Raw genomic sequence first — 24,222 nt, forward strand, 5'->3', positions numbered from 1 at the left:
ACGCGCTTTGAATTTAACGCTGTGTGCTGCCTTGACCTGTGACCTGTTAAGGCAACTGGAACTTACCAGCTTCCTTATGTTGGCAGAATGGGAAGAGTTAATGCTTCCGGGGCAGATGAAGTGTGCAAAGTATTTTACATTTATACACTTAGGAAATTATTTTGGTTTTGAATTCATTGTGCCATAAAATTTGTTTTCAAGGTAAATCACAGTGTTGAACCCTAGTAATGCTCACTATATTGAGGCTTTTCCTATGGACTATTTTAATTGAATCAAGGCAAATTCATGTTTTAAGAATGTATTTTTCAGTGATTTTGCCTTGGAGTTAACTATTAATGTGGCGTTAGAAATAAGCTGATAAACTGATAAATTGTTGGTATAGCACGTGCTCCAAGTGTCTTATTTTCAAGTCTGGTTATGCACCACAGGATACTTCCTCTGAAAGACCAGTTCTCAAAATCACACAGTGTTCTTTGACTTTTCTTTCCATTCCTGAATTAAGGCTGTTGTCTCTTCTTTAGCAGAAAACATACATCTCTCTCAAAATGTTTGCAAAGTGCCCAAGTTAAAGTATATTGTGTGTTGTCACAGTTGCAGCAGCGTGTTTGGTGCCTACTTGCTTTTTTAAGTTGATCTAAAACAAGACAACAATCATTTTTGTACCCATGCATCTCTTAAATCAATTACAAGTATATATATATATATATTATAAAGGTATATAAAATTATATATATTTTTTATGGCAGATGTAAGTTTAGAAATTCCCTATAGTGTTTCCAGAACAATTTGCCACCCATATCTGCAGATTTTCTCAGATTAAGTAACGTCTTGGATGAAAGGTGTTAAAGAACTTGGGTGGAAAAGGAAATTAACAGTCATTTTGTGAGGGTTTGTGTGTTGGTGGTTTGGGTTTTTTTGGTTTGGGTTTGTGTTTTTTTGAGTTGGGGTTTCTTTTAGGTGTTGGGGTTTTATTTGAATGAAGAGCATTAGAGGTTAACGGACAAGCCTGGGAGGAAAGCTAGGTGCTTTTGGTCTGTCTTTGGGAAAGTATCAGCATGCATAGCTGTAGTGTGTGGGCTGGCAGAAAAGACAATAGGAAGAAATAGAACCAAAGTGAAGTAGAGGAGAAAAATCCTCAGAATGTACTTACAGAAAGTGAGGGTGCTAATGCACCAAAGGAAATGGTGGTTTGGGAGACAGAAACAATAAAGATCAGTGTGCAAATATTGCTAACTTCCATACTTTTCCTTCTGAGAATTTTGTGATTTTATCAAAATGTTAGCTTTTAATTTCTATATGCTAGTTGTGTGTTTTTTCAGGAAAAGCAATTTTTTACCATTTCTATCAGATAGTCTTATTAATTTCTCTGTCCTTGCCCTCTTCCTTTAACACCCTGAGACACATTAGTTAATTACAGTTTCAAAATTACTTGGATGGAGTCATTCCACCTAGTTGCATCTAGCAAAGCAGTCGGAACAAATCAAGAGCATAAATTGTCCAGATAGCAACTGGAGAGAGGCAGTTTCTTTTGGTGGTGCCCAGAGCCTGTCTGCGGGGAGTTAAACACCAGACTTGGACAGGATCTCCTGCTGTAGCCCTTCACGGGAAGGGCTCCCCCTCCCCAGGCCATCTGTTTAAAACACACAGGTGCTTCCTATAGAACTGCTTCATTACTGCAAGGAGGACTGGTTTCATACCCATCTTACAACTTCTTTCTCTTCACGTTGATTGATAGTTCATTGGGTTTTTTTCCTGTCTCTGTCCTATGCCCCAAAATAGCTGCAACTGTTAACATATCTGATAATTTTCAGTCCTCTCTAATTCTAAAGAAGTGCAGTTGTGCTGTGGAACGACTTGTGCAGGACTGTTCTCAAGAAGAAAACTGACAGTGCAGCTAAAATCTTTATTGTTGTTAATTTCAATTTCTAGCATTCTGTGTGTGTAAATTAGATAAGCTGTAGATAAGCTGTTGCTCATCACCTTTGTCTGACAGGTTGTGTATTTGCCTATTCAGTGGGAGGAGCAGTAATTGTAGCAAAAGGGAAAGGCATCAGACCAAATACTTTCCCTTGTCAGGAAATCCAGATTTTTATTATAATAATTTATTTTCCATAGATAATTACATTTACATTTCTTTTACTATGTTTATATTTTTTTCATCATGTGTTTATAGTAATGAATTAGCTTAAGATTATGAATGCAGGTGTCTCCAACTAAAAGCATTTCTACTTCAGCAGATGTTGTGATGTTTGCCTTGCAGATCAGTGTGTCTATTTCGTCTCTTGTCAGAAAATGAAATACTTCATCAGACCTGGCAGGAACGTAATTTAATAAATGGATGTATCATTTATTATAGTGATTGCAGGAAGCTGGGGTCTTTTCTGTATTATTCTGCATAGTGTCAGGTTTCAAAATAATTAGAGGTAAGAAAGCAATGATGCATGCACACAATTTACCCTCTTGCAGGGCATTTGTTTTTTTTCCTAGAGACTTAAGGAAACCAGTGTTTTTTCTTCATTGCAGGGGGAATTCAAGGCCTTAAGACTCTACTTTAGAATCATTTGCTGGATTTTTGAGTCTGCTGTTTCAGGAGGTCTAACAAGCTCAACATTAATGCAGCAAAGAAGCTTCTGCAGTGAATGTGTACTTTTCTTATGGTGATTTATATGTATTGTAACAGTTAAAGAGACAAATCAGACTGCTGAAGATCACTCTCAGCCTTTCCTCTTTAAAAAGTAATAGTTATTGCTAAATACTTAGTGGGTTGGGATTTCAGGGTTTTTTTGTTTGTTTTTTAAGAAAACTTTGCTGCAGAAAAAAAAGCCAGTGACATCAGTATGTAGTAGAAAGAGATCTTAGGGCTGTGTTAGATGCCTTTCCATGAAAGCATCAGCATAATATTTATTAGTGGTCAAAAAAGCAAATTAAATATTAGGAATTATTAGGAAAGGACTGGAGGTATCATTATGCCACTGTATAAATCCATAGCTTCTGTATTTTGAATAACTCTGCAATTCTTACTTACCATCCTACAGATAAGAAAACAAGCAAAGGTTCAGGGAAGGGTGATTAAATTCATCATAGACATGAAACAGTTTACATGGAGGGAATGAATAAACAAGGATGCTTCAGTCAGGAAAGGAGAAAACTAAGAATATGATGAAGGTATGAAATATGTTTATGCAGGAGAAGGTAAACAGTAAGACACAACAAGCGATCAGTTTTGGTGCAAAAGTTGAGGGGAATGAAGTTGGCAAGAAGCAGGCTGGAGCCAAACAGGTGGAACAGTTCTTCGTACAGCGCTGGGTGAGCTCTGGGGCTGTGGATCATGGCCTGCTGTGTGCCAAATGTTTGCAGAGGCTCGGGAGGAAGCTGGACTAGTTCAGGGAAACATTCACAGAGGTTTATGTACTATATGAAACTACATCTGGCTCAGGAAGTCCTTGAGCCATCAGTGGTTGGAGTACTCAGGGACATGTGCTTGGTCTGTTACAGTTTTCCCTAGGCACCCATTTGGCCTCTTTGGAGACCAGGCTTTCTTCTAGGTGGACTTTTGGTGCAACCTAATACAGCCACTCATACATTCTTATATTATGGACATTTTTTTAACTCAAATTTTCAGTGTATTTTTTCCTTACGTTCTGTTAGGAATGCCAAGTATTCCTCAGTCACCAGTTCCTGAAAATGTAATTGCTCTTTTTAAAATTGTTTAAAACATTTTGTGTATGTGTAAGTTTCACAGTTTTCAGTCTGTGTGACTTCAGTTTATGATTTATGTAGTCATTTTAGTAAGTGCTAATTATATTTAAACCTGTTAAGTGTCACCTGGAGGGTGAAGCATTTTTTATTTATACCTTACCTCACTCTGAAAATGTACTGAGAGTTTGTTTAATGATACTGTGTTTGATAAGAGGGGTGGCTTGACATCACTTCATGGTTGCCATTTGGCCTCCTATATAATGAGTAGAATTGGCTAAAAACAGTCTTGACAAAAAAAGACTGACTTGGACAGTCAGCTATATAGCCATAGCATATAAAAAAATCTAGCTCAGCTGTGTGTGTTAGGTTATAGCCAGAGACAGGGTTGTGGAGAGGAGGGGTTCTGTTTCATGGAAAACTTTTGTGACAGGCACATTATATATGCCCTTTTAATGGTTTTAATAACTAATATCTATATGTCATATAAATCTCAAGTGTATGAAAGGTCAAGACCCAAAGAGACAGTTGTCTGCTAATTGGTGGCTAGAAGTATCCTATTTGATTGAAATTGCCAGAAAAACATCAAATCTCCTTTTGTGGAAAGGATTTTAAAGTGAGGTCAGTTAACTCACTGTTGCACATAGTGGTTTTCTGACTCATGCAGAGCTGTTGAGGCTCAGAGTCCGGTTAGCCAAGGACCTTTCTTGAAGGGGAGCTGAGCCCTTGTAATAAGCCAAAGGATGAAAGTCTTTGTTCCTAGTGCTTCAGTATGTGCTTGGGAAGGCCTGTGGCTCCTGAAAGCAGAATGTGTGTCTGGGATGAAGCTTTAAATGTGAAGAGCAGAATTGTCAGGTCTGTGTGAAGCTGGAGGATGAGCTCAGGAAGCATGAGAAGTGTAAAAGTCATTTGTTCAACCTGGTTGCATTAAAAAACGGAGTAAGAGCTTTTCAGTGGGGCATGTTTAATTTTGGGCATGGTCTACTTCTGAGCGTAATTCCTGCTTTAGCTGGAGAGGAAAGACACCTTGCCTTGTTGGTAGAAATGCATTGACATTTTCCTTGCAAAATATCTAGGGAATGTTCTGCACCTGCCTTTACATTTCTGTGAGTAATTTCAGTCAGATCAATAGACTTTTTCAACTCCAGCTTATTTCAGCAATTATTCATGTGCTTGCCTATAATTAGGCCCTTGGATGGGACAAGATCCAGCAGAAGTCATGCAAATGACTCAGGCATTACTTCTTTCAGAAGCCAATAAAATTATGAAAAATTTGCAGGTGGAAGTCTTGGAATTTGCAAGCAAAGATCTTGGAAAGGTTTGGGGGACTCTTTTTCTCAGAAACTTAAAATCAGCTTTTGTTAAGTGCTCTATGCCATGGTAACTACAGGTTTTCTGAATTACTGGCCAAAGAGAATTATTATCCCTGGAAGACCTGTAATGTAATATTACCAAGAGAAAAATGAACTGTCAGAGACAGATAAAGTAATGGAATGAAGTACTTTCAGTACATTATTCTTGATTTTAGTGAAATTTATGGGTTAGTATATAATCATATTCATGATATGCTTGAGTACTTAAATGGACAGTACTATTGAACTTGAATTATTCATGGAAGAAAAGTTAGTTTATTGTATGTATGAGTATTTTCTTGTTTGGGGAGAGCTACTGACTTTGTAGTCTTTGTTGTGTGATTGCCTGGTGTTTCTTGAAAGCTCAATTTGCAATGCCTTAGTAAGATTGAAGATGGTAAGGTTTTTAACTTTCCTAAAACCAAGATTGTTTTCTGAGTAGTAAGAAGTTTTCTAAGTAACATCTATATTTACCTGCACGTACTTTTGTTAACATCACAGATTAAGTGACTTTTTTGAATACAGATCATATCCAGTCTTTCTCCTTTATTTCCCCCTGCTTTTCATCCTGATGTATTTTTAATCCAGTCTTCCTCAGGCTTTGCTTGTCCAATTTGATTTTTTTTCCTTCCCCCCCCCTCTTCAGAGGCCCTGCTGCATTCTCTGGCCTTTCTCCATATTTTCTCACATAGCCATGCCACTCCTGCTTGGTTTTGTTTCTTCCTCTCTCTCTGTCTGGTCATCTTTAGTTCCCCCTTCTTTTCCTCACTGATGGTTTTTCCCCTGCTTGCTGATTTGACTTGCATATCTGTGCTTCACTGTTTCTTTATAGACTCATCTGTTCAGTTTCTTTTATAATAACCTGGATTCCCTCTCTCCCTACTATTTCAGCATCTCTTAAGCTGGATTCTAAATCCTCCTTGCTTACTGCTCATCATTTCTTCTCAAGCTCACCTGCTGTACTGTTTATTTTTGGTGCCCATCTTCCTCCCTGCAGTGAGCACTCATCCTGCCTTGGCTCTCTCCCTTTCCAGTCCTGCCCCGAGGGCTACATCAGGTTACCTGTTCACATCCACAGTGCCAGCACACCTTGCTGCTGTTGCCACTGCTCCCAGCGGCCCTAGGTCATGAAGGGAATCTCTGGTGACAAAAGAAAGAAGGTATTCATTGTTGGTCTAAAGAATCTGACTTATGTGTTAAGCTTGCTGTCAAAATCGCATTAATTTCAGAATTCAAAGTTTTATATTAAAAAAAAATAATATCAGAAAACCATGTAGTATTCTTTTAAACTGACAGCCACTTCTGGTTTGCTGGGACAAATGCCAGACTAAAGCACTGGCATTCCTGTGGTTAGAACAGGAGTCAAAGATGGGAAACATAACATTATTAAATCTGTCTGCCAGTGAACATGACAACTATTTTCTGCAAATTGTATTCCCAGTGCTGTTTTAATAGTCAGAAGTAATGGATTATTTATTGTTCTTCAGAGACTGTTCTTTCATTCAATAACTTGTTGTAAGATTCTTTCCTCTGGTAGTTGATCTACATTGTAATTTTACAAATTCTGTCTTTAGGCTTCCTTTTACCTGTAATATACATGTCTTGTTTTCATTCAGAATGAGCTATCCATAAAATATTTTCAAATTAGTTATCACGTTATCCTGTTTCTCCTGAGCCTTCTCCATCATGGAACATCATATGCTCCTTTGTTTTTGCAGAATCACTGCAGCGGAGCTAAGCAAAACTGGTTTCTTTAATATTTATTTACATGTGTCTCTGTGTCTATGGATATATAAAAATAGGTAAATATTATTCAGCTTGGATAATAGAAAGCAGGGCAGAATTTTTGCTTGGAAATACACAAAGACATCTTTGTAAGCCTCCTCTGTTGTTGGTCTGTTCCATGTAATCCCAGGCAGCCTGCTTGTAGGTGATCCTGCTTGAACAGTGGGTCAGACCAGACAATTTCCAGAGGCCCCTTCCAACCTCAGCCACTCAGTGTTTCTGTGATCATCTTAGTTGACATATGTTTAGTAATTTGTTCCTGTTTTAAACAGAAGGGCTCTTCTGTGAGTCTTTGTAACTGGCTTCCAATTTAAACTAATGTTTCTTTTTTTTTTTTTTTTCTCCTCGTTATTTTCATCGGTCTCATGTCAGTAATGCTCCATCATTAAATACAGTTCCGGAATTGTTCCACGTCCAACAGGGGTTTATGCTGTGGGATTGGAGTTGTGCTATCTATGAATATAAAATTATGTATCTTGGCTGTAAAATACCTCTAAATTCTTCTGGTGCTTTAACAGTTACAGTTAAAGACAAGTGTTGCTTGAAAAGCTAAAGAAAGTGGAAAGATAATACTACTAGTGAAGCTCACAGGTCTTTTATTGCCATCAGAGGCAAGAAGCATGGAGTTTTTACCTTTTCTACATTATTTGAAATGAAAACACACTGTATATTTCCTAAATACTTATTTAGAAGAAGACAAAGGCAAAAAACCCCAAAGACTAAGGGATAAAATGACTTCTCATGTTTTCAGTGGGATTGCTGAGAAGGGTCCCTGTCTTCTGTTTGCTTTTGGAGCAGTCTGTCTGGAATCAATGGGCACTTGAAGCACAGGGATGTACTTCAGGCTGAGATTGCCACTGCAGTCGAAAACAGAATGAAAATGGGTTCAACAGATGAAAGAACAAAATCCCTTTCTGGCTCTGCTTATGCATCCACGGCCATCTGCTCCATTAAGGACCAGTCATCAAATCTTTCGGATTTAGTAAAGCACTGGCAGTCCCCACCTGGCATCTTAGCTGCTACCTTAAAAGAGGAGCCTACCTTCAGATTTACTGTAATTACTAACTTAATTATATATTATTTTTTACTCTTTTCAAATTCCTGTAGTTTAAGTATTTTAAAATGCCACCAGTCATGTCTTTGCAGTGCTGAATTAAAATATTTTTTAATAAATTAAAATCTTACTGTAGAGCTGCACTGAGCATCGTTAATCATTTTTATATTTTAGTGATACATTTCTTCTAAATCAAAACTGTTGAAGTGCTGACAGCAAGTCTTTACATTAGATAGATGTCTAAAAATGTAAAATATCCATACTAACAACACTTTCCTACTCCAATAGCGTAAGACGGTCACTAAATGAAAAACAAAGTTGAAACTTCAGGTGGAGCTGAGTTGATTCATAACACTACAGAGCATATTTCCCATACTTGTTTAATATTTGGTACAAACTCAAAGCAAGATACAGAACAAGGTGGATCACTGAGATGATCCTTACGGTTTCTGTGTGGAATCCTTATCTCACAAGTACTTGTGAATTTTCTTGCCGGTATCTTCATATTAGTAGGAGTACTTTCAAAAATCAAATGTGGATATTTTTTAGTAGTCAGACTCAGTCAGAAGTTTGGTGAAAACTATTAATCTTTGTGGTAATCTCAAATTGTGTTAATGAAGAACACTGTGGATTTAATAACTTCCATGTGTTTAGGGGATTGGGGAAATGCAGGGAGTGTTTATAACAACCTGGCATGTTGTAAGAACACTTCCACAAGAACATTCATACAAAGTAATAATGTAATAGTATTCTTTAGGATATTATGATTGCTGTACTTTTTATGGGCAAATGTGGGTTTTATTTTGTAATATGCTCACTGCGATCAAAACACTAATGCAGTATAAGAGCAGTTTGCTCTAATGAGATCCAAGAAAAGTCATATATGTCACATTTATACATGATGGAAAAGCTGAATTTGTCATAAAAATGCATTATATAACTTCCCAGTCCATGTATTCAGTCTTTCCAAAGTTGAGAAAGTCCTCTAACTGATGGAATAGGAAGCTTTTCCAGACAAGCCCTTCAATTTCTGCAGGATCCAAGTCTTCCTTTTTTTTATAACTTAAAGTAAATTATCCTTCTGGTATCCACAGTTACAAAAGTAAGTCTCCAAAACTTGAAACTAATTTAGCTAGAGCTCCACTATTTCATCAGAATCTTATATTTTAGAAGGCTTCTATAGAATGAAAACTAACCAAATATTTGTAAGTTTTTATTGCTGCTGCTCTGAGTGCTTTTCATTTTCAGAGTGCATTAGGGAAAATGAGCAACAAAAATGCGCACTTTCTGATGATACATTTGAAACAAAAATTATATTGTCTTAGTTATAGGATTTTTTTCCTCCTTCTTGACAACAAAACAAGTTGAAGTTGCACCATAATTATTACAGTGGTTTATGCTTTCCTGTCTTCTGGTGATTTCAGGTAATTATATGGATTTCAGGGAAATTACTCTGAAAACCCTTATTCTCTGACACAAAACTCGAGGATCACTATGTGAATGCTTCTCTGCACTAGTCGTAAATACATTCCATCTGCTCACTTGCTCGTTGATCCCAGCCCTCTGAGAGTAGTCAAGACTGGGATGGGGGAAGGGTTGTATTTGGAGGGATGCAACATCTCTCCTGAGATGTCTAAGAAAATTATGTACATAGAAGTGATTGTGAATCTCCTACAATGTATGTCTGCTTCGTAGGCACACATGGCTCCTTGTGGATTCAAATTACTGCACCAAAACATAAAATTACATTATATCACATGAAATTGTATTGCAGTATTAACACTAGCATTATCACTGGTTGATGAGCTGGTTATATCTGAACCAGTTTCGTAGTTCAAACGATAGCAGGTCAATAAGCAGATTGATTGCACTTTTGTACTAGGGTGTGCAGGGCTGTGGGTTAGGGGAAGCTCTCCGTGGTTGTTCTGTGATATGATCTGATGTTCGCTCAATGTCCTATCTTCATGTCCTGGAGAGCTAGAAGCCAAATAAATAAACTTTTCATTTGTCATGAATTGTCCGAAGCATAGTAGGAGCTGGATTATAGTTTTACAGTGGTTTCAGGTGTTGGAATTTGAGAATAATGCTATCAATTAACAGTCACCAGTTATTTGAGAATAGTGCTATCAGTGAGTTATCAGTTAATATCAGATTCTGGTGTTTATTTGCGGTTAGAAGTATTGCTGTCACCATTTCAAGGACATAGGTGAGATCCTTCCATCAGAAGTATAATGGGACACTTTAAAACCAGGACAGGCAGCAAACAGGATTCTTCCTTAGGGCAGGAAGCACATTAGATAGGTAAAGCTGTTCTTTCAGACCAAGTCTTGTAATATTTATGTGTTTAAAAACTGAATATAGTTGAGTTAGTGCCATGTGACAACAAGAAATGAGCTGGTTTAAATTTCATTTTTTTCAGTATAATTTACTTTCAAAATTATTAATGGCTTATTCTATGCGTTAAGCCAAACTCCCAGTCCACATCAAATCACTGAGTGTTAAACAATAAGGTAATATCCTGTTTTTTAAAAAAATGAATATCATGGATTTATGCACAGAGGGTGAATAAAACATAAATGTGGTCAGAGGCCACGGGACTCTTCTCAAGACAGAAATCTGTAGCTGTGAATTTATTTCCTTGGCTACATAATAAACTATCTAATAACCGTACCATGTGTATTAACGTTCTTGATTAATTATATAATACTGTTTCTACCTTTCCTAAAGCCTTTAATGCCTCATTAAACCCATTTACATCATATTAAAATAATTAAAATGAAGCTGTATCTGTTCTGCCTCTGACAGCTAGCATTTCAGCAGTCTGTTTTTATTTTACTAGTGCTAGTGATTGAAACTTAACTTTTCAAACTTCTTTTTTACAGAAATCATCTGTATCAGTCAGTCTATAAAACAGGAAAGCTCGGTGTAGGTAGGGTATAAACTGTGTGAATGCTGTGAAGTTGTGTAGTGGATGCTCCTTCTCATCTGATATTTATGTAGCTGATAAACAATTGTCATTTTAATGGGAGTAATGTTCATAAATATTCTCAGAAGTCATCTTTTGTGTGATACATAGTATTCCACAAAGAATGTTCTAAAAACTCTTGGTGTTAAAAGGTAAGAATAGTTAAATCTAGAGTTAAATCTATGTTTTTAATGACGTAATGTAGTATGCAGCCATCTGATGCTAGGTACATAATATTCTGTGTTGTACTGTACTGATTAAGGCCTGACCCTGCAGATATTTACAGATATACTTGTTTTATGCACATAAATAATTCTGTGGTATTTGATTTTCCTGCTTAAGTGGGTAAAGCTAACCTATCATCAGGGCTTTTAAACCCGAGTCCTGTGCTGTTAGTGTTTTTAAATGCATTCCTTTCCAAAGAGTGACCCCTGCTTACCAGCCATCTTCTCCCCAAGCCTTTCATTTGCCATGCGAGTACTTCACTGTATAGTATGTGGAAAAATAAGTATACATTTCATATAATAATTTGCGTGTTTCAGGATCCAGTTATGTGTGTTCATACACGGGGAATTATTCGTATAACTGTAACCAACAGGAAGGATTTTTCGTGCAATAGCTCAATCTCTATTTTCTTTTTAGCCAACCAATGGAATCTTCATGAGTGCATTTCTCATCGTTTTACCTCTGGAGTCCATGGCTCATGGGCTTTTCCATGAGCTGGGAAACTGCTTGGGAGGAACATGTGTTGGGTATGCTGTTGTGATTCCCACCAACTTTTGCAGGTATAGTTACCACGTATTTGAACTTCATAGCAGTGTAAGTGTACTGTTAGCTCGCAGAGGCAATGCAGCACTGTTGCTTGTTTTTTTCAATAATTAAGTACAAATTTAAGTAGGCAGATTTTGTATTTTTCCTTTGCCTTGCCTTCCAAAAAAGATGAGTAACTGCAACTCTACCTTTCTATATGTATTTAATTTGCTTTTAGAAAGCAAATGAACGCTTCACAAACCAGTCATGCATAGGCAGATTCCACAGTCCCTATCTCATGCAAAGAGAGAAACAAATTTTCTGAGCTCTTGATCTACAGTCTTCAGCGATGCAGTCTTAAAAAATCCCTGTAGTCAATTATTGTTAGGGGTTAAAAAAATTATTTTTCAATATTTACATTAAAATATGAATAAATTAATTTTGTTTCCGTGGCAACAAATTGATTCTTTCATTGTATTACATTATTTTGGCTCTGGCAGCTCCCTCTAATTTTTGAGTGAATGAGATACTTTTGAACAACTGTTTAGGACCTGACAGAACTAAGCTTCCTTGTCAAAAAAGCTTGACTGTTTCAATGATGGGCCCGTTGAAACTTGCTGAGACAAACAGTAATGACGATGTATTCTGTATAACTGTAGTAGTAGAATGTGAGCCAGGTGAGGAGGCACACAATGTAATTAGCTAGACCAAAAAAGAAACCTGGTAGCATTACACAGTGACTTGCAAACAAAATACATGAAATATACACATGTATAAAAAATGGAAGTTATAATTTGTATTAGTAGAGTAAGACTGTCTCCATATTTTCACCCACGGAACCTCTCCATGTCTCCAGCTAAGCATAAATCAGGTCAGCTTGGTAAAGCTGTCAGTTAGGCTCCTTATCATTACCATTATTACATTGGCTGAAGAGTGATGAATGCATTTCTTTTTCTGAAAACGCATCCTGAAGAGCGCTCCCATAGCTGGGTGTCTTGCAAGACCAAATTTCTTATTGTCATGATTAATGAATAGCTATGTAGACTTAAAAAAAAGTGTATTTTATACATTTTAAAACATTTTTATTATATATTTCTATATAGAAAGTATATATAAATACAAATAAAATCCATTTTGGAACCCAGGGATTCTTTTGCTGTGTATGCATATTCATATGTATACACACAGAGACAGGTACACGCGCACCCCTCTATATATACATGGTTTGTTCCAGGTCTAGTTTGTAATTTTCTTAGAACTCCCATTTTCTAAGCTGTGAATGCCATTATATGAAACACATTTCTTGTGTTGAAAGATCAGCACCTGAACAGCACACACAAGTAAGAATTAACTGTATTTGTATGAGTACCATATTGAATAAAGGCTGGTTTGGAACAGAGGGAGATTAATTCAGAATACCTGAGCAAAATGTGTCCTTGGATTTCTCTTTAGTCAGTTATTGGAAACTAGCTTGCATGATATTCTATGCAGATTAGCACGAATTCTTGCATGGGACTTAATTGTCGAAGCCTACATAGTCTGTTCACATCACAGCTCCTCTCTCTATCCCTCTGTCTCTCAGCTGTAGGAATAGCATGGGTTTGAGTAGGACTGCTTTGAAGTGAAATGTGACAGAAGGAAGGGAGAGGTAGTGGTCCCTCACTCAAATACAGTATTTTGAATTGTTTATGAACTGTACATTTCGAGCCAATTTCCATTTAGAACAGTGCTAGTTCATATCAGAGATGAGATGCACAGGGAAAAAAACACTCAATTGCTGAAAGTCAACTAAGCATGAAATAATTATAAATCATAATCATAGCTGGTTTTCTTCTTTTTAGTCCTGATGGCCAACCAACTCTTCTTCCACCTGAGCATGTACAAGAGTTAAATCTGAGGTCTACTGGCATGCTTAATGCCATCCAAAGATTTTTTGCATATCATATGATTGAAACATATGGTTGTGACTACTCTACAAGCGGACTGACCTTTGATACTCTTCACTCCAAGATCAAGTCTTTTCTTGAACTTCGCACAGCAGATGGACCCAGACATGATACCTACATTTTATATTACAGTGGTCACTCACATGGCACTGGCGAATGGGCACTGGCAGGTAACTGGTTTGGCAGGTTTTTTTATTAATAGTTTTGGAATTGATAAATTTTCCAAATCAATTAATTTGTTCTTTAAAACATCATGGCGTATTGCAAAACTTTGATGTTTTTGTCACATCTATTATCTGATAGTCCAGAATGTCAAGGAATCACCAGTCTTTGGAGAACAGGTTTATACAAGCTCCTGTCAGGGAAGGAAGGGGTCATCTGCAGAGCATGGCTGTTGAGAGATTCAGGGCCTACAAGGAATTGTCAAAATAGGCAAGGCTGCAGGTGCCTACCTCTGCTAGCGGGGAGGATTGTGAAATGCAGAAGCCCCTTTTGTGTGCAGTTAACTTGACGAAAAGCAGGAGCTCTTGCCTTACCTTGCTCTGTGTGGCAGCCAGGTATGTTACTTCATGAACTTCGTGTCATTTTAGTATTTAGTCACTTTGGCAGCTAACTGATCTTACACTTGTTCTCAAAATTGTCTACATATCATTGACCCCAAATGTATGCTTACAAGTTTAAACATGACTTCAAATTCCATGTACAATCCAAGTGAACTTTAAAGATAACTTTTTTTTTTTTTTCCCCCCAGAAAAGCCCCTCCTGCTCTCAAGACAGATTTCCCCTGTATTTTGAGGAATATTTGTTCACTATAATGGAAAAGCATAATCTTTTCTCCTTCCCTGGACATGGCAGTGTATTACAGTGCTCTGTGTCACTGTGTCAGTTAGGCTGTCATGAAGGGCTGCATTCATGTCATTAAGATGTGCTCTGCTTTTTATATAGAAGATAGAATCAATAAAAGAAGTAGGAGGCAGCTGTACAATCCACACTAGAAAACCAGGTCTTCAAACGTAGAGCAAACCTTGTATCATGAAAACAGCTGTGGTTTGCTGAGATCCTGGAGTTTGGGGGTCCCTGTGGGCACAGTGTAGCCTTAAGACTACAAAGCCCTATATAAAGGGCTGATTTAATACCTTATCATACGCCTGGCATAAACTTCACCACTTCCCCCTCCCCTTTCCTTCCTCCCCCTCCCCTTTCCTTCCTCCCCCTCCCCTTTCCTTCCTCCCCCTCCCCTTTCCTTCCTCCCCCTCCCCTTTCCTTCCTTCCCCCCCCTTTCCTTCCCCCCCTTTCCTTCCTCCCCCCCTTTCCTTCCTCCCCCCCTTTCCTTCCTCCCCCCCTTTCCTCCCCACCCCCCTTTCCTCCCCACCCCCCTTTCCTCGCCCCCCACCCCCCTTTCCTCGCCCCCCCACCTCCCTTTCCTTCCCCTTTTCTTTTTTGATCTCTCTGTGATGGGCAGTTCTGTCTCAGCTGTATTCCTTGGTAACCCTGAAGATTACAGACCGTTGGTAGGTTTAGCTTCCTTCTTCTGCTGTATGGAACTGCGCTTCTGGGGTTGCTGTGTGCGAACAGCGAATCTTGTAGTTAATACATTGAAAAATTGCAACTTCTCTTTCTTCCTGGGACAGAATTAATTCCCTTGGGTAGTGCTCGGGGAGCTCCTGCCTGTTTGTCATCAGTCTGCCCCCCCCCCCCGGGGGCATGTGCTCCTCAACAGTGCCGACAGACAGCTTTGCCTGTGGTCTGCTCAGGTCGGTTTTCAGCTGGAGGCTGTGTGCCTGTTTGGTGCGACTCCATGCCTGCACCATTAGACCTGCTGAAGAAGCAACACGTTATTTTTTTCTCAAAGGCTTCATCCATACCTATGATTTCAAAAAGCCACAGCTGTACGCCGAGCTTAGCACGAGCGAGGTACCGCAGCATATGCCGGGGCAGCGGAGTGACTTCTCCAAGGGTAGGGTGGTTTGTCCAAAAGAGCAGCTGCCGCCCTGTGCAACTGCTTAGTGTGTCCACGGCCAGCAGCAAAACTGCCTCCCAGCCGTGCTGCAGCCGGCAGCACAGACAGGGTTAGCTTTCCAGCATATAGGGAGCCACGTGCTGCTGCAAAAACTGCACAGCTTCCAGCCCAGTCCTGCCTTACATCTGGCCAGCCTGGAGTGTGACGGGAGCACAGGTCTCTCTGTACCTGCTCAGGTAGCTGTAGCTTAAATTAAACTCTGACTTCACTTTTAGGATAAGGGCCAAGGTAACTGTTAAAATAAAGTTTTTGTGCTAAAAGAGAAAGTGTGTAACTACAGTAGTGTTCCGACATTCTCACAGAGCTTTGCCGTTCTCTGTCCAAGCCCATCTTCAGCTTCTAATTGAAGATATGTATAGTCACAAGAAGATAGGAACAGGCAGCTGTCATGTGTCTTGCATGCTTTTTGGTGATTAATTTTAGCAAAATCATGGAGTGTAACATGATAGTCCCTCCAGATAGCACTGCTCCTGAATGTAACTGGAAGTATAAACTGGAAAGATGAAGGCTGATTGTGTAATCGTACTGCATGTATTGGACAGTGGTGGTTTTTGACAGATGGAACATTTGGTCATCAGCTCCAGTAATGTGTACCATTCTCCAACCTCTGGAGAGGGTGGAGAGAGATGGCAATGATGAAATACAACATTCTGATCTAATAGAAAAAGCAGTGTCTCGCTGCCAGCTTATACTGTGATAGGGCACAGCAGTAGGAGTGTAGTCTTTGCTTTGTAATGACATCTTTTAAAGCAGACTTACTGGATTTATTAGTTCACTAATGATGTTTCTCTCATGTTGGAAGCTGAGATGTAACACAATGGTGTATGTAAGAAATTGTTAACTAGTCATGCATAAAGTATGAGCAGTCAAACAACCTGGGAGGTCATGTTCTCCGAGTGAAGGCAAAGGCAAGAGCTGGGCTAATGAAGCTTTGCCTCTGTTGCTGAAACTGTCGGCTTAACTGCCTGAAAAACCTGCCAAAGAGCCAGATGTGGCCAGATGCATGGATTTCTTGCACAGCTTGGTGCCTAAATCTTGCACAGTCCTATCAGTCCATGTGTTTGAGGTCAGTAGGATTAGAAGCTGAGCATGTATTTGTGTATGTGTATGAATGATGAGATGGTTTTCTTTGGGCAGCTCTGTCCCGTACTGTTTTGAAATCACCTGCACCCCCTGCATAGTTACCGTAAATTAAATTTATTTAAAAGCTTTTAAAATGTGAACAAATAAAGTAATTTTTACTGCTAATTGACATGGAAGGCTTATCTAGAAAAAGGAAGCTGCTTCTGTATAAGTCTCTGCTGTAAATAACTACCACAGTGTGGGGATTGTGTACAAGTCATTACTTGTAGGTTTGCATATTAAGATTTTCCTTGGTGCTAAATTTTTCCAAGTGTACATATTTTTTTGGAAAAAAATGTAGCCTTGTAATTTTGCTTTTACTTTAACTGTGATAGCATGCTCACAGCTTTTAACTGTGAGCTATTAATTTGAAGCACTTTTTTGTCACCTCTTACAGGTAGAAATGTTAATGCTGAAATTGCACCTATTCCATTTGAGATTCATTAGTGCAGTGAAACTCTTACTAACAAGATTTTAAACACTGTTAAATGTACTTATATTCCACAGCGAAGATAACTATGGAATTAAAATGCAGTTATTTTAAATCATATTTTTCTGCCTTTCTTCTAAAAGTCTGCTTTTTTTTATTTGACGTTGACAGTTTCAAACTAGAGTGCCGTTGTAAATTTGTGTCATAGCTCCAACACGCAAACACCTAGACATACCATTTCTTCACATTGATAGTCACTATGGAGGCAATGTGGTTTTATTCACTTATTTGCAGGATGCTTTCCTTAGGCACTTAAGTGTGCTTTTCAGAGCATAAATCCTACAGTATCCATTACACTTAACCAGAAGGACTCCCCAGTACAGGTGGCTTGGTTTAATTACAGTCTGCTCTTTCAAAGTTTTGCTGGAGCAAGAGCTGAGAGGGAACACGAGAAGGTGCACGTTCTAGTTGCAAATGCTTTCTGAGCTTACAGGAAATAAATATTGTGGAAAAATTCCATATGAGATTTTTGCTTCGTTGAGTTGTAAATCCGTGCCAGTTTTAATTTTCTTGAAACTGAAGACATTGGTGTCTAGAGTGAATCTCTCCATTTCTGGTCACATGAATTTTTCAAGCCAAAGCCATGGTTGTGCCTGTAGGTGGCTTTCTCGTTGTGCTTTGAAACAGTTAGCATGTGTTCTGCTCAGAAGTCCTCTCTTTTCCTGTAAAAGATGAGTTCTCTTTAATATTAATAAGAACATATGAAAAATGTCCCTTTTTTTGCCTTAAAATTATTAAGATTTAATACAAAATAAACTCTTATTTTAGGTTTTCTATCCTCCTTCAGATATTTCCAGATTTCTTCAATAGTCTGTGATTTCTTTCACTCTGTAAGGGAATTTTTTTTTTTTTTTTTTTTAAATCGAGGGTGAGTTAATGGCCCCATCTGCCACAGATGTCAGGTGGAATCGGTTAATGCCTCTCTGGAGATCTGCAGCATACAGGCAGGGAGGATCAGTTGAAAACTTCTGTTATGTCTGTCCAGGTTGTTAAAATAAGGGATTCTTGGAACCCGCAGTCAAAACTCTGCAGAGGTTTCTGTTTCTTCATCCTAATGTAAATCTTTTTTTACTTGTGGCAGGAGGTGATGCTTTACGACTAGACACATTGTTGGAGTGGTGGAGAGAGAAGAATGGCACTTTTTGTTCTCGACTCATCATCGTTTTAGACTGTGAGAACTCTCAGCCTTGGGTTAAAGAAGTAAGAAAAGTAAATGACCAGTATGTTGCTGTGCAAGGAGCAGAAATGGCCAGAGTTGTAGACATCGAGGAAGCAGACCCTCCACAGCTTGGGGACTTCACCAGGCAATGGGTTGAGTACAACTGTAACCCTGACAGCAACATCAGCTGGTCCGAAAAGGGACGTACAGTGAAAGCAGTGTATGGTGTGTCGAAACACTGGAGTGACTACACTTTGCATTTGCCAACAGGAAGCGATGTTGCCAAACACTGGATGATATACTTCCCACGTGTCACCTATCCATTAGTGCATTTGGCAAACTGGTTTTGTGGTCTCAATCTGTTCTGGGTCTGTAAAGCATGCTTTAGGTGCTTGAAAAGACTGAAAATGAGTTGGTTTCTTCCCACAGTGCTGGACACGGGACAGGGTTTCAAACTTGTCAAATCCTAATTAGCAACCAAAGAGAAAATGAAGTGAGTACTCTGGGAACTTACTCACTGTACTGTACTTACAACATTTTATATGACTATTTTTCTCAAAAAAAAAAAAAAATGTCTGCTACGCTCACTTTATTCAGTAGCTGTTTGAGCAGCTACAGTATATGCAACAATTAGAAACCACAATCTTAAAACAGGAGAGGGTAGGACTATGATATTTGAGTTTTGTTTCTGGTCTGTATATGTACATATGTAAGAGACTTACTTAATGTGACCATGCATTTTGGAGACAGTTTGCATGTTCATGTGCGTTACTTAAAGCAGTCTTTTTCAGAGTCACCAGTTTGATGGACAGCAGCTCCTCTGAATGTTACAGCATACTTATTTGTCATTTATATCCACTATAAGGTTCAAATATAGGAAAGGAACCAAGCTAATACTCAAATCAACTTATACGTCCTTGAAATTGTATTGTGGGGTCGTGGGTATTATGAAACAGCACTGAGCCAAAAAAATAAGAAGAATGAATAGCCATTGTAGGTAAGTAGCTATCAAGAATCTTTAGTTTTATTTCCTTTTACATCTTCAGCCCCTGCCTCAGTTCTGTACTGCCATCAGTGGAAGTTTGCTACAGGGGAGTCAGACAACCCACTAATGTTCTGGTGCTCCTCAGTATTTTCTGAAGTGCAGTTTTTTAAACCTTTCAGTGTTACTTTCAGAATTGGACCAATGAGTTCATTATCTGTTAAAACCACAAGCAAAGTTGTCAGAAAGATTGGATTTATTCCCTTAGGACAGAAGGGAATCTTGAGTGTTCCTCAGCTCTGTTCTTCCAGCCACAAGGTCCCAGTCCTAATCCTTCCACTCACATAGCTGGATGGGAGTCTAGAAAATCTGTCCTAGCCTTTCCTCTTCAGTCAGAGAATCTGCATAACTTGCTGATCTTGTTTTCTCAAGTACAGAAAACAGGGAGTGAAACAGCTGAGCAGCTAAGACAGTACAATTTGTGGTGGGTTTTTTTTGTATATGTGTGTGCAATCCTGTAGACCTAGAGTTTACTTTTCTCTGTTTCCATCAGTATTTTAATAAAAAAGTTAGGCATTAGCTGATACTTGTCGCAAATATAACTTACTAATATTTTTTTTTACTTAAATATATGAAAATACTTTAGGAGATCTTTAAGTCTTTGCCATCAAGGGTTCTTCTAATTTTGTTTGAACATTTTAGTCAGCCAAGTTAGAGAATCTGCTAACACTGATACCTGTTAGTAACTCCTGAAAATAAAATGTGTGATTAAACTAAGAGATCTGTAATAGCCAGAGTAATCTGCACCCACCAACTTAGAAATTGTGTTTCTGTAGGATTTACAAGTGACAGGCACTAAATTTCTTCATTAGTGTGTTTTATACAACTTTGTTTAGCAAGGCACCACCCGCCACCCCACTTTGCCTTTCTCTATTCCCTTCCATGAAGTGAAAAGGTGATAAAGAAATGAGATGAGATACCCTACCAAGACTCAGTTCCCTTGGGTTGTCTTTAAGTAAATGCTGTGATTGCAGCTCTGTCATGGATTGGAGAGGTGGCTGTCCTCAGTAAGGGCCAGAGGGTAACTGCACCATCTAACTACAAGTAGCCAACGTCAGTTCCTGACGTGGCAGCCTGAGGTAGCAGTCATCTCATTTAAATTCAGGTGTCTGAAAGCTGGACATCTGAATCCATGCTAGTGACCTGAAGTGCTCCACTGTTCATTAACAAAGAGAATTAAATATTTCCAGAGGAAGACTCATTTGATCTCTTTATTTTAGGATGAATTTTCTTGTGATTGTGCCCATTAGATTTGTTTTGACTTTGCCAGAGGTCAAACAGACGAATCATTTATGGCTGTTGAATAACCTAAGAGCACTTCTGTTCCAAGTCATCCTCTGGAGCCTGGGCTGGGTGCATACGCTCCTCGTTCAAGCACATAAATTGGATACTTGAGGTTAGAGCTTCCGTCAGGTTGCAGAAAAGCAGTGCTGTCTCCTGCAGAAGTAATTTTCAGCCATTTCTGGTCAACAACCCTGGGGTACAGAGAAAAAATGATTGTATGAAAGCAGTCATTTGGTTTGTAAAATCACCATTATTTTGACTGCTGTTTTAGTAAAGGTTCATCTGATTGCATCATAAACTGTTACAGCTTGAGCACTAGAAATTTTTAATGAAGTCGCCATAAAGCAGTGCAGTAATACCCGATAGTCACTCTGTGAACATCTGAAAGTCAAGAAGTTAGTCCTTTCTGGTTTGGAAAAGCTTTGGCTATCAACCACTACCAACTAATTTTAATGGGTAAATCTTACTCTGTACCTGCTGCTGCTACATTTTCACAGATGTCGTCTTTCTCTTTCCTTTTGTACATCAAGGGAAACAGGGAAAGCATGGGACTCCTGACCTGTCCTGGGACTGTGAGCAGTGTTAGCTCTGCAGTGCAGTGGTGGGCCTAGCTTTGGGCAGAGCAAACGCAACAGTTGGTGCTGATCTTTTGCCTCTCTTTATTAAATGGTTTCCAGCTATTTTTTTCTAGGATAGACCTGGTGATCTTTAGCAGATGGCTGAAAGTTAGATAGGTATGAGTCAGCTACAAATAGAGCAGAAGGATTATTTGCAAAATCATGTTTTCAGATTTGTTTCAGTTTTATGAATTAAAGAACTCTAGTTTTCTGAGTTTGAAATAGTTTTAGGGTCAGCTAAGGTATTCCTACTTTGGATTTTGTTGTTTTTTAAACAGCGAAGACATGGTGAAAATGCTGATTTAAACTAAAATGTTTACAGCCATTCAGACTACGAGGCCTTTTTGGGCAGAGACTGTCTTGTGTATTTCAAAACACAGCAAAGCCAGGGCTGTGGGATGATGAGCCTCAGGAATTCAACAGCATTAATTCTTCACTTACACACTCACCAATACCAGGGTGTCCTACCTGAACCACGTTCCCAGTGGAGTTTTTCTCCACCTCCGCAGGTCTCTGCCCAGCCCTGGGTGCATACTGGAGCTCCAGCTGGTAATCCCAGTGGGGAGTTACCCCTCTGCTGTTCCCTGTATGAAATACAGGGGCAACGCCTGAAGGAGAAGGTTAAATCTAATTCCAAAGAATGTTGCATATGCGGTCAGTTACATACAAGTTGTTTAGCAGTAACATGCTTACAAATTGTCTGCATGGAGAAAATTAAACTTTTTTTAGAGGCTTGTCTCCATACTGTATATTCAGACATTTTGTTATAAAGGTTGTTATAAATTTATATCATGCTAGTAATTTTATGTTGACTTTGTTTCATTTACCTCCTGTATGGTGTCAGCCTTGCTGAAACATGCTAACGCACTGAGTCCTACAAATGTAAGTCTTTAAAAGGAATTCAGATTGCAAATTCACGGTAGTATTTTTCACTGAGCAAGTATTGGGGGAAAAAAAGCCATTCTTCATTTTTGCACTACCAGAGTATTTGCAGTTCCTTGTGCTTTGTACACCTTGTGATTGTGTTGTCTAGCCTTCAGTTCAAGTTTTTCCCAGAAAGTTTCTTCAACTTAATTAAGTTTTCCCTTTATTTTGCAAAGGCATAATTAATGCTATGCCAGCCATAAAGCACCTCTGTTGCCAGCAGTAGACAATGTAACTGGGTTAATTTTCTCATTTATAAATACCTTTCTGTGGGAGGATTTTTATGGGATATACCAATTGTAGATCTGTAAATAGATTTTTTTTTGTGTGTATATGTGATATTACTTAAATATATTTTGCTGGTTTGGATGCTCATTGCCATTTCATGTTTTTGTTTATGCCTTGATCAGTTCCCAGATCTCTGTGCTCCCTCTTGAATTACATGGGGTTTTTTTCTGTACAGCTTGGTTTAGAGGGTTTTTTAAGCTATAAATTGCAACAAGAGTTTACTGAAAATACTGTAAGGGTTATTTGTAGTTTAGCAATTAAATAGACATGAGAAATATTAACTTAAATTATTAACAACTTTCACCTTGTCATTTTTTTATCACTTAACAAGCTAGTAAAAATGTTGTTATACTTTGAGACATTATTTTATAGAGACTTAATTGAAGCCTTCATTTATGTGAGTATTTGTAGTTAGTCAAACTTACCATCTCCAGTAAGGTAAGGGAATGGAGGGTTCCTGTCTGAGTGAGATCAAGCTTGGAAGATGAAACGGAAGGGAACTGCGACACTGCAGAGTGGTGAGAAGGACAGATCTGCACATCTGCCCCTCCCAGAAACTGCTGAGGAGGCTCCTGCACTCCCTCCTCATGAAACAGGTCCAGCATTACTCTTAAGAAGCTGGGGCTTGTTAAGTGAAGACTTCAGTAGGAAATGGAGGGGAGGCAGAGCGTTTAGTGTGATGAGAGGTGATGGGCATACCAGTAGTAATCCAGTATCCAGAGCTGCAGGAAAGGGCACTGCACCATTAGCAGTGCTTGTAACACAAGGACTAGCTGAGTACAATGAAGATTTAGTGGCACGTTTTCTTGGTTTGTTGTTTTTGTTTTTTTTAATCAGAAGGAATTTAACTTTAGCTCATCCTTCTAATTCATGGTTGAATCCATTATTTTTGAAACTTACTCATCGGTGTTTCTTTCTGTTTAGTCTCAAATTCAGAGGTAACCCTAGACAGCAATACAGCTCGCCCTCAGTACTGCCCCGCAGCTATTCAGAGTCTCTTTGGCTGGACTCATCTGGCCTGGTATGTCTACATCCGTGGCACGGGCTTTGGGGGCTTTGAAGGGGTTTTTGGTCAACTTCTTTGGTGACCTAGGAAATAGAAGTGTGAATAGCCATGTGAACGTTCCAATAATGTTTCTTCTTAGGTGCTGTTGCATATATTATTGTTGGAAAACAAGTGTAAGCAGAAGAATTCAAGCACATGGATTTGAAGCAAGGTGGTCTCCATTGCCCACTGCCACTGTGGAGTGAAATACAAACACACTGTTATCAAGGTGTTATACTGGAGACTGGAAAGCTGGATCCAGTAAAGGCCCTCCGTACGACAGAGCTCACCTTTAGTGATTCAGGGCCGGAACAGGTATGCACGACTGGATGCACAACGTACGCGTTTGTGAAGGGCTGGTCACCCTGCAGGCAGCAGTCAGACACTGGATTACTGGGTAGGAAGCTGTTCCCAACAGGCGCCTGCAGCATTCAGCTGCTTACATCTAGTGACACAGAAACTCAAAATTTCACTCCTCGTCAGCACCGAATTATTTTCTCTGGTAAAGGCACTTTGAGGTAAAGTGAAACATTCTGGGCTCTTACCTCGGATACTGCTCTGCCCAGAGCCAGGGAGCTGCCAGTGCTGACTCATGCCAGTGCTGAAGCTGATGGAGAAATGTACCAGCTGTGTTGGTTATAGACAGGTCCATAGTTAATAGCTGCTAAAATAAACCACGAGCC

The 24,222-nt window shown here is 39.0% G+C and overlaps 1 protein-coding gene across 4 annotated transcripts in view; it reads left to right on the top strand.

The window, feature by feature from the left end:
• The window catches only part of TMEM168 (transmembrane protein 168), a 28,491-nt gene extending 5,910 nt beyond the window's left edge, over positions 1 to 22,581 (top strand). For all 4 annotated transcript variants that reach the window (XM_056339757.1, XM_056339759.1, XM_056339756.1 and 1 more), the window contains 3 exons: positions 11,495 to 11,637; positions 13,444 to 13,718; positions 18,262 to 22,581. In XM_056339757.1, coding sequence (XP_056195732.1) covers positions 11,495 to 11,637; positions 13,444 to 13,718; positions 18,262 to 18,809 — 966 coding nt within the window. In that variant the 3' untranslated portion in view covers positions 18,810 to 22,581. The remainder of the gene's footprint in view (positions 1 to 11,494; positions 11,638 to 13,443; positions 13,719 to 18,261) is intronic.
• The last annotated feature ends 1,641 nt before the right edge of the window (positions 22,582 to 24,222 follow it).

The sequence above is a fragment of the Falco biarmicus genome, chromosome 5 (genome assembly GCF_023638135.1).
Source record: "Falco biarmicus isolate bFalBia1 chromosome 5, bFalBia1.pri, whole genome shotgun sequence".
NCBI classification, from domain to species: domain Eukaryota; kingdom Metazoa; phylum Chordata; class Aves; order Falconiformes; family Falconidae; genus Falco; species Falco biarmicus.